Below are 11,415 nucleotides of genomic sequence, written 5' to 3' on the forward strand. Positions count from 1 at the left end.
CGTCTTTCTTGCACCTTTGGCACTTTCCAATTGCTTGGGGATTATTTGTCTTGTGGAGGATCTCCACAGGCAAGGGATTTGAGATTGCATACGTATTAATTGTGTATAATAGCTGACTAGATATTCCAGAGAGACCACAGCTTCAACCTTAGACCTGAGTCCCGGACCTAGAATTAAGGACTCGGACCACGTATGGACCCAAAATGCCAAACCCTAGACCCGAGACCCTATCCAAATTTGTTTGTAAGCTGCAAACCAGACAATGGAATAGATTTCATTTCCATTCTCACTCACATTCCCAATCTATTTCATTCGTTTTAATAAGCTAAAAGAAAATGTTTTAATTTTATTTTCCTGGTCCAAATTTTGGCGATCTGCCTATACTCAAACGGATCCTAACATATTAATTCTCTCTCCTATTTCATTATCTGAGATTCTGAGCAGACTTGTGAATTGGCTTCTTGGTCCAAATCTAATTATTGCAAAGCCCCTTTGGCGTTTCATAGATAGCACTCAACTCCTGGCATTTGAATTGGCTGGGATAAAAGCCTCGAATTTTTGTGCATCACTGATTACCAGCTTTCTTTATATTTCTTATTTCCAAGATAGCACAAGCCACTTGCTTTCTGAAAGACGTTGGGAATTGAACTGCATTCAAGAATCAAGAGCATATACGAAAGCAAACTCAACATACGTGATGTCTTGTAATTTTGTTGGCGGCTTAGGGCGCAGAGAGTGCCTTTTCTTTTTTTGGCCATGAGAGAGTGCTTTAAGCATATAGAAAAGTTCAACATCCTGAACTGAGTCAAGCTAAAGCTTCCAGCAGCAACCAAATTGAGTCTACACTTTTAAGATATGACTTGACAATGACAATTTTACGAAACAAAACTTCCCATGTGATATCAATTTGTGAACAAAAACTGATAGCAGAATATAGTACTCGTATTGTTGCCCACTTATATAAGCTATCAAGCTCTACAAATTCAAGTCAATAAAACATTAAAGCTCAGCTATACACTTCAGGCACGCTATACCCAAATTGGCATTCCATGCATGCAGTGTTGTACATTTACACCTAAGATTTGATGTAATACTTCTAGCTTCAAAGTGTAATTTCAATGTCTTATATTTGCTGTCTCATTCCTTAGTTACCCATGTCATTCTCCAGGTCTCAGACTCAGCACCTGCATAATCCTTCACTTTTCCATTGTCCATCACAGGACTAGCAAAGCTGCTTCTAGACAATGTGAACATCATTGCAACAAGCATCACATTGAAGGCATAGGTGTACTAGATCAACAGAAAAATCATGACACCACCTTCATGTACCACAGTCAGTGGCATAACCGCATAGTTTTCAACTGCAGGATGGCCAAGTCCAGTCATTCGACAATATTCAAACCAATGCCGCCTTCACAAGGAAAAACCTTGTACCAAACTGAGCATGAACTCTGGAAGAACCAAACAAGAAACATACATAATTTTACAAGGACAGAATTAGTCCACAAAACCTAGAAGACCATAGTGATGATATTGTCTTATCCTTTCCATCAACATATCCTTTATGCTAAACTCTCCACAGGCATTAAATCAATCCAGCATTGAGAATTTGCACCAATAACTTATCTATGATGCTTACCACTTCAAAGCCATGTCCCCAAGTGAATGCTGAAATGCTTCTAAATGTGAAACTTGCTGCTTTATAGATTAAAGGTATCAATAGATTCAATACAGTGGCTCATTAATCTTGATGACACACATATTACCACTTTGAAGCCCCAAAAACAACACAACCCTTGTTGGCTCCTACTCTATGAACTCATATGCACATACACTTCAACTACAACACAAGGCTATACTCGAGTTTCAAACATGAGCCTCTCACAAAAAAATTACAAACAACAGGCCTCTCACTCTCATTCTAAAGGTCTAATAAGGTTATGCAGGGTATGGTTCTTGATTGTATTCGAGACATAAAGTTTACAAATGAAACCGTTGTCACAATTGTTTCTCACCAGTCATTTCTTCAAGCTTGTGAAATGCAAATGCAATCAAAAATCAATAAGTTACCAAAAAAAAAAATTCCCAACAAAAAAACAAAACTTCCAAAGCACAAAATGAAAAATCCACAAAAATAATCCAGGAAATGCAGATTACATTCCATAAAAGCCATTAACACTTATATCCAAACACCTTAAAATTACCAGTACGTGAGACAATTCAATTCAATTCATCACAAACACAAAATCCAAAACAAACCCTAAAAATCTCCACAAACACCCAAAAACAAAAGGCATACATTACCCCCAAATCACTTCCACAAAACGAAAAGCATACATCTTTTCTCACTTGGCGACCATTCGGGCAATGAAGTCCTCGTACTTGATCTTCCCGTCCGACCCGACATCGACCTCCCGGATCCACTCGTCGAACTCGGAAGGCTCGAGCTTCTCGCCGATGCTGGTGAGGATGTGGCGGAGCTCGGAGACGGAGACGAAGCCCGTGGCGTCCTTGTCGAGGACCTTGAAGGCGTCGCGGAGCTGGCGATCGAACGGCTCGGGCTTCATGTGCTTGCCCATGAGGTCGAGGAAGCGAGGGAAGTCGAAGGGGGCCGTGAGCTTCTCCTCGGCGACTATGGATTTGAGTTGGGCCTGGGTCGGGTTTCCCCCGAGAGACCGCATTAGGATCCCCAATTCGGACGGGGCGATCTTGCCGTCGTTGTCGGTGTCGAAGAGCGTGAACGCCTCCTTCATTGAGGATACTTGGTCATCGCTCAGATCCTTGCCCATTTTTTCCGGGTCTCAATTTCGGGTTCGGATTGTTTCTCCTCTCTCTCTCTGTCTTTCTCAAAACTCTACTCCTTTTTTTCAATTTCTCTCTCGGAAATGAGAATGGTGGAAGCTTTCTCGGATTTTGAAATAATTGGGAGACCGCTAAAGACGGCGTCGTTTTACGACCCCGATAAGAGTAATAATGTCGTGTTGACGGGCTTTCAGTTCTTTTGCTCATCAAACAAAAAATTACTAAAATGTCACTTTAGTCTTTATAGGCTTATAGCTTGGGTCAAGATTTATTTTCAATCATGTAATTTTAATTTTGTATTTTTTATTACAATTTAAAGACATATTAATATTTTCGTCCATTAATTCATTATTTTTAAATTTCTAACGGTTTATAATATACATTATCAAGATCACAATGATTTATAAGAAATATGATAAAAAAACACAATAAATTCGACGATTTATTGAACAAGAATATTAATAAGGTTTTTAAATTGCAGCGATTTATAAAGTATTTATAATGTTCACTGATTTAGAGGTTGACAAGGTCGCCGACTCCTGCATCTAATCGGAGATAGAGAGAGAGAGAGAGAGAGAGAGAGAGAGAGAGAGAGAAAGAGAGAGAGAGGGAGGGAGGCTCGTGGGTTGAACCGATGGCGACAGAGGAGGCGCCAATGATCGGTGAGGTTGGGACTTGGAGTGACTGAAGGTGATGATGGGTGGTTTTGTTATTCAGGAATTTTGTAAATGTATTATGGTCATTTCAATTAGGGGTTAGAATTGTAATTTAATAAATGAGAGAAAGAGGTGTGTAATGAGGAAAAATGAAGCTCTTGAGTTATTCAAAGTGGGTAGCTGGGATAATGGTTACAACTAGGATAAATTTAAGGTTTGATTCTCTTAAATGTAACAAAAAAAAAGTCTCAGCTATATTTACATTTACCAATTATAGGATCCATTTCAAGTTGGTCTACGAACTATAAAATATTTCAAATTTTCATATTAACTATAGGGTTCATTTCAAGTTGGTCCACGAATTATAAAACATTTCAAATTTTCCCATTAACTATAGGATTCATTTCAAGTTGGTCCACGAACTAACAAAAAAATACATAATGGTAGACAAAATCAAGTTGACAAAAAAACCGAACTAAACCGGATTATTTATATATTTTATATTATATAAAAAGTTATATATATTGAATAAAAAAGATGTAAGGTGTTTTTTTGCACATGCTAGAGTTTGAACCTATGACCTTGTGGGGAGAGTCAAAGTATGAATTTCTACTACACTACTTAACCACTTATGAAATTCAAGTATATGCAATATATTTATAGGCTCACTGATACTTGAAATATAAAAATTTATAAAATTAAATATATTTTATATATCATTCTTTTTTTTTAGATATTATTTTAGGTCTCTATTTAAATATTATCATTGCAAAAAGTATAAAAATATTACTAGTTTATATTTTATATATTTTATAGTTTCTATATTGTAAAAATATTACTAAAAGTCTCAAACTATAATTTATAATTTATATACTAAAATTATTAGAGTATAGGGTTAATTTTTAAGGTATAAGGCTTCAAACTTTATGGTTTAGTGTATAAAGTTATGGTGTAGAATACCAATTATAATTTTATAAATTATTATATTTCAAGTATCAATATGCCTATAAATATATTGCATGTACTTAAATATCATAAGTGACTAAATGATGTAGTGGGAATTTACTCTTTCACTATTCTTAAGTGGTTATGAGTTCGAACCCAGAATGTTCCAAAAACACCTTATACCTTTTTTTATTAAAAATATAACTTTTATATAATAAATAAAAATATATAAATAATCTGGTTCGGTTCGGTTCGGTTTTGTCAACTATTTTGTATGTTTTTTATTTGTTCATGGACCAATTTAAAATGAACCCTATAGTTAATGAGAAAATTTAAAATATTTTATATTTCGTGGACCAACTTGAAATGAACCTTATAATCAATGGGAAAATTTGAAATATTTTATAATTTGTGGATCAACTTGAAATAGACTCTATAATTGGTTGATGTAAATGTACTTGAGCAAAAAAAAAAAATCATCATATACTTTCCTTTGGATTAATCATATATTTTTCTATCCAAATTGGTATCTAAATCTTAATTAATTTTTATCGAATCTAAATCTAAATGTTAATTCTGAAAGATAATATTTGCCCCAACACTTTTTCTCAACTAGTCTTCCTTAACTTAAATGGTATTCATACATTGGACTTTATAAGAAAAAAATAAAAAACTATAAAAGAAAAAGATAATCATGTTGAATCAATTTATGTCACATAAATTTGGAAGCATATGTTGAAAAAAAAAAAAAAAAAAAAAAAAACTTATCGGGACAATTAGCATTTTCCATTCATTCCAGGAGATTGAAAACCAAGTAACCAACTAAAGATAAATATGATAATTGAATTGATAAAATGTCATTAGAATAATGAAAATAAGGGTTAAATACACTAATGCCCTTGCACTTTGATCCATGAACTTTAAAACCTCCCAATTGAGTCCTTAGATATTGATTCTTTCAATTTTAAAACCTCCCAATTAAGGACAATGTCACTATATGAAGCGCAAATTTTGGTGGAACAAAGGCAAATTTGTCTATTCAGGTGCTAACAACTTCTCATATGCATTCTCATCACCAATCACGGGTTCAAAATTTACACACCCATTGTACACTTTTTAATGATAAACAAACTCTTATTCTATATAAATCAACTTGATTCACATTATAAATGAGTGTTCAAACTCCCTAATTAGTTTGACAAAAAAAAAAACTCCCTAATTAGTTTAATACTATATATAAAAAGTTGCTTGAGATTAATTTTAACTTTTTTCGCGAGATATTATATATGGAGTGCTGCTATTTGCACACCCTGTTTTTTCTTTTTGCACACCCTTTTGTAAAAAAAAAAATCAAAACTCAAAAGAAAAGACACACTTACCCCTCACCCAACACACCCTAACTCCATTTTTTCTCTTCTGCACACCTCATCAACAGACAAAAAAAAAAAACACACACACCCCCTTCATCTCCCTCACCCGACCACACCCACCGGCCACCCACGCAGCACCCACCTCCTCCCTCCCCTCCACCAAGCCCAGCCCCGTCGCACCCTCCCTCCAGCCCCGACCCAGCCCACCTCCTTCCCATCCATGCACCCAGCCCGACCTCCTCCCTCCCCTCCACCAAGCCCCAGCCCGACCACCTCCAGAGCTTCCTTCTTTCTCTGCAACTCGTTTTATATGCGACAACAATATGGCCAATAGCCAAAACCAGCGAGCAGATGAACAGAGCTATTTCGGTGGCTCTTATAAAGAACTTCAAAACTCACATATAGTTTTGCATGGGTTCTATGGCTAAAATCAGTTTCAATCTAATGCCTGGTTCTAAATGGTCAATTGACAGTAAAGAAACTTGATATACAAACAAGGATAAAGAGAAGAACTTGGTACCTCTTTAACAATGAACCTCAACATGTTTGAAAATTTTCCAACAGCAGGAACACCTTCTGGCTTCTCAAATGCCAAAAAGGTCTGTCCAGGTGTATCATAAGGAAGAGATCGGGCTGGGGCTTGGTGGAGGGGAGGGAGGAGGTCGGGCTGGGTGCATGGATGGGAAGGAGGTGGGCTGGGTCGGGGCTGGAGGGAGGGTGCGACGGGGCTGGGCTTGGTGGAGGGGAGGGAGGAGGTGGGTGCTGCGTGGGTGGCCGGTGGGTGTGGTCGGGTGAGGGAGATGAAGGGGGTGTGTGTGTTTTTTTTTTTGTCCGGGGGTGTGCAGAAGAGAAAAAATGGAGTTAGGGTGTGTTGGGTAAGGGGTAAGTGTGTCTTTTTTTTTGAGTTTTGATTTTTTTTTTTATAAAAGGGTGTGCAAAAAGAAAAAAAGGGTGTGCAAATAGCAGCACTCTATATATGTTGTCAATTATTAATCAACAATTAATCAAGTAAATGTTTATTTAAATGTATGATTCACATAAATAACATAACATGTTTTATATATATATGATAAAAGAATATTAATTTTTAATAATACCCATGTTTGAAAGAAGCCAAGAGTTACATTTGAATAGCCCGTCCTTTCAAATGAAGCTTTTGAAATCAAATTTTTTGATTGAAAGGTTTCAACCGTGAGAGCGGGATTGTCGATGAAGGAGCATTTTTTGTTTTTGTTTACATGTATGTCTGAATCCAAGATCTCAATCTCAACATCCTCTGGGTTGAGGATTTGGGCATGAGGCCTTGATATTAAATGTGGTAAGTCCAATTGGTTCGTTTTCATGTGAAGTTCATAGAAATCGATTGATTGGGTTCCTTTGAAGTTTAGGCCCAAGTGGCCCAACTTCTAGCTCACCCTCCCATGAGTCGATCACCCAAATATATGCTGTTTTTTTTGCACTGAAATTCAAATTATGCTATTTTAGTTATATTCTATTCTTGGTAGCTAGGGACATGTTAAATTGTTCTCAGGAGATAGCATGTCATGTATATAACAAGAAATTAATAAATGAAAAGACCAATGTGTGTGAATGTGATCTAATCCATGTGTACCTGAGTCCTCAGTAAATGAACCCTGGCTTTTAATATGTGGAATTCCAACTACCATTCATTCATTCAAGCTTTTTGGTAACATTTATTAATTCAAGCATAGTCTCACTTTTACTCTAGGGTACTTAGAATCCACATAATATATATAAAAAATGAAAATTAGATGGAGCGACTTAGTAAGTATTTGATGTGTGACTAATGCTCAATAATGGTACTGATCGAATTTGTGTCATTTCTTTAACTTGTGGTTATGATTGGGACAAGTAAGGGTAGAAATGTAGAATGGTGATTTCCTCTCTATTTTTCCATGTCATTAATCATGTCGCAAATGGCGGAGAAGATTTGAAAAACACTATTTTCTTGGTAACAACGGTCACTACCTTAGTACTACTGGCCATTAGTCCATTACCACTAACAATAGTCTTCATTAATTTTCTACTCACATAATTTATCTGAGACAATGGTAAGTGGTTGCTAAAAGGTGTCATTGAGCATTGAAAAGGACGACACACAAAAGTAAACTCTGGCATCCCAATTCAAAATCAAACATCTAAAGTTTGGCAACCCACTTCATTGAGTTTTTTTATCTTTCGATCATGATTGACTAAAGATAGATCCAATTACACCATCCACCTTTAACTTGTTATATTTTAATAAAAAAAGATTTAAGATCGTTTCTTTAACTTGCTTTCCATTTTAAATTCGTAACTTTTGGGTTAATTTGACCTACTAAAAAAAAAAAGATTTATTTGTGAAGGTGTTTGACTAGACCTACTCTTTTATTACCATGAAAAATCAGCATGACGTTGGACTTGACGAAAGATTTTTTTTTATTTTTTTTTGGGAAAAAAAAAACAAAAAGATGAAGGAAATTGTTTCAAGTCCATCACCAAAAGGTCGAAATCCTCATGTAGGAACTAGCTTGCTCTTAACAAACAAGATATTCTATTATTTTCTTTTATAGAGACCAAAGATTAGAGATGAATTGACTAAATATAAGTATAATTTGTGTAAGATTCAATTGTGATCTATATGGACAAAATTGAGCAATATGAAACGATATTCATTTTGGTTATTCATTTCACTTTCTTTGTTTTTCTTGGATTTTGGAAGTCATTAATTTTAGGCTTAATTATCGATTTACCACCCAAAACTGTAACTCATTCCCACTTTACCACCTGAAAGTTTTTTTGTCCCATATTACCACCTGTAACTTACATCCATGTCCCATTTTACCTTATTCCGTCAACAATTCCGTTAATGCTGACGATCTGGCCGTTAATGCTGACGTGGCGCGCTAGATGTGCGCCACGTGTCACATATTTTTTTTATTTTTTCGCATTTTTTTTATTTTTTTAAACTTTGAAAATTCTTTAAAAATAGCTCCGAACTCAGAAAAATACACGAAAAATTCCTACGGACTCGTCTTGACTAGCACTAATTTTCTATAAAGTTAAATTACCAATTTGCCCTCTAAAATTTTTCAAAAAAATTAGAAAGTTCAAATTTATTTATAAAAAATTAAAATAAATTTTCCTCTATTAAATAAATTCTAGAAAAAATTCTAGAATTTTCGTAAACTCTTGGACAAATTCTCAAAAATATTTTGAAAAATTACCAAAAGCTTGTTTTAGAGAATTATTTCGAGACTTTACAGAAATTTTAGAATTTTTCTAAAATTTATTTTATAGGGAATTTTATTTTTCTCTAAGACCGAGAGGTCTTTTGGGTAGCAAGTGTTCACGAGAAAGGTAATGTTAGTTTTTAGAAGACTAACGGTGCAGACCTCATATTTTTTGGAGTTCGGGAGATTATTCTATGAATTTTCAAAGAGTTTACAGTATTTTAATTTTTTAGAAATAAATTTGGACTTTTCAAATTTTTTGGAAATTTTTAGAGGGAAAATTGGCATTTTGACCCCATAGTAAATTAGTACTAGTTAAGACAAGTCGGTAGGAATTTTCCGTATATTTTTATAAGTTCGGAGCTATTTTTAATTAATTTTCAAAGTTTATAAAAATAGAAAAATATAAAAAATCCAAAAATATAAAAAAGATGTGACACGTGGCGCACATCCAGTGCGCCACGTCAGCATTAACGGAATTGTTGACAGAACAAGGTAAAATGGGACACGGATGTAAGTTACAGGTGGTAATCTGGGACAAAAAAACTTTCAGGTGGTAAAGTGGGAATGAGTTACAATTTTGGGTGGTAAATCGATAATTAAGCCTTAATTATATGATATGGGAACTCAAGTCTTTTACGTGAGAGAATGACTATTCTAGCCATTGCAAAATGAACAAGAACGAGGTCATTGAAGTCATTCTAGCTAAACCATTGTGAAAAGAACAAGGAGACTATTAAATTTATGTGACAGTATTGGTGTAGTGTTTGTCAGCAACTCTAGCTTTTTAGTCGAGTATTCAAATTCCATCGCATTCCTCATTTGTATATGGTTTTAATGACGAGGAACTGTTGGCTGTTGCTGCATTAAATAATGACAGAAATTGAATATGAATGAAGATGATATCATTGACTCATTGTCAGTAGTCAGTCCTACAAGGATGTATGCTACACAACACAAGTGTCGGTACCATGCAACAAAATACATATTAAACAAATAGCATTCAATTTATAATATTAGATGGTTAATTGTATTAAACTGAACTATTTTTAATCACACTTTTTAGTTTTTAATGATGTGCTATGATATATATGATTAAATTAGACAGAAAGGGAATCCAAGGTTAAACAACAGCCATTTTTTTGTCCTTACATTTTCTGTTCCTGGCTGCCAACCTGGGAATTCTTTGTGCCAACCTGAAAAGAAAATTTTGGCTTTATATTGATGAGAATATGTGAGGAAGCATCCAGTCATCTTGTTTGGAAGCAAAATTTATGATAATTATGTCAACCCATCTTTTTAATTTTTTTTTCCTCAAACTAGTTTTTGAATCCCTCATTCTAACTCTAATCCAAAAGTGATGGGGAAGTACTCATTGCAATTATCACATGATGAAAGAGATAAACACATTAAACGTATATATTCTTTCCATAAAAAAATTTCTTCACAAAAATAGTCTACTCCATAAAAAAAAAACTAAACAGAACAATCATAACATATTATTATGCTGACATTGTATGGTTTTTCCACATAAGATTTACTCTTACCCCATGAGGCCATGATGCATGTGCAAAATCATGTCGTGTGGGTTAGGTTTCCCACTCCTTGACCAGAGACCCCGGACATTTCAAACTAGAGAAGAATGTTATAGAAAGCCAGACTATCTTTATTATTCAAATTCCAAGTCGCCAAGCCAGAAGACTTAAAAATATCAATGACAAGAACCTAGAACCTAACTCCAAAATGATAATGTAGCAACGTTTGTTATATATTTGAAATTTGGGTAACCTAAAATGAGTACTTTGTTCACATTTAGCCCGGTAAGACATAGGAGACATAGGTTATATTACTTATATATGTTATATTTGGCTTGGTTTAGTCACACCACCACATGTGAAGAGAAATGTTTAAAATAAGATATGATATTAGAAATTCACAATCTTACATAACAATATATAATATTTTGAACTTCTCTATTTATTAATTCTCCTGTTGATTTTACGTTGGAGTAAATTATTATATTAAAAAAAAATAAAAAAAACAGGGGAACACATGCAAAAGAAACAGAAATTTACTCCATCGAGTGTCTATTCCTTTGAAAGCAGCAATGGGGGGGGGTCAGTGGTCACAGAGACCAAATCATCAAGCTTTCTTTGAATCTACGATAGAAAGTTAATGCTCCAATCGTCACGGCCATCATGGACAACTGTCAAGCTTAATCCCAAAACCAAATTCAAATGTGAAAGTGAAACCTGTCAGCAACTCAAAAAGTTGTAGTTATTGCACTCTCACTCTCTGTTTGAAAAAACAGCATCGTCCTTTTCTTCTTTCTTCTTTTTATCCCCCATCGTCCTCTTACACAAGTTCTAAACAGAGAAATATACTAACTGACAAAAAACAAGCACAAGC

General features: G+C 34.8%; 1 protein-coding gene across 1 annotated transcript; it reads right to left on the bottom strand.

Annotated features, from left to right (window-relative positions):
- Window positions 1-2,135: 2,135 nt before the first annotated feature.
- Window positions 2,136-2,901, bottom strand: LOC147273868 (putative calcium-binding protein CML13). The gene has a single exon (XM_086257451.1). It carries the CDS (start codon window positions 2,787-2,789, stop codon window positions 2,346-2,348), a length of 444 nt encoding a protein of 147 aa, XP_086113577.1. The 5' UTR covers window positions 2,790-2,901; the 3' UTR covers window positions 2,136-2,345.
- Window positions 2,902-11,415: the final 8,514 nt, after the last annotated feature.

Source organism: Dryas octopetala, chromosome 9, assembly GCF_963921425.1.
Source record: "Dryas octopetala chromosome 9, drDryOcto1.1, whole genome shotgun sequence".
In the NCBI taxonomy this organism is placed as follows: Eukaryota; Viridiplantae; Streptophyta; class Magnoliopsida; order Rosales; family Rosaceae; genus Dryas; species Dryas octopetala.

What these genes read in the sequence shown, in the direction of transcription:
- LOC147273868 (XM_086257451.1), bottom strand. Translation starts at nt 2,789, where the DNA reads ATGGGCAAGGATCTGAGCGATGACCAAGTATCCTCAATGAAGGAGGCG.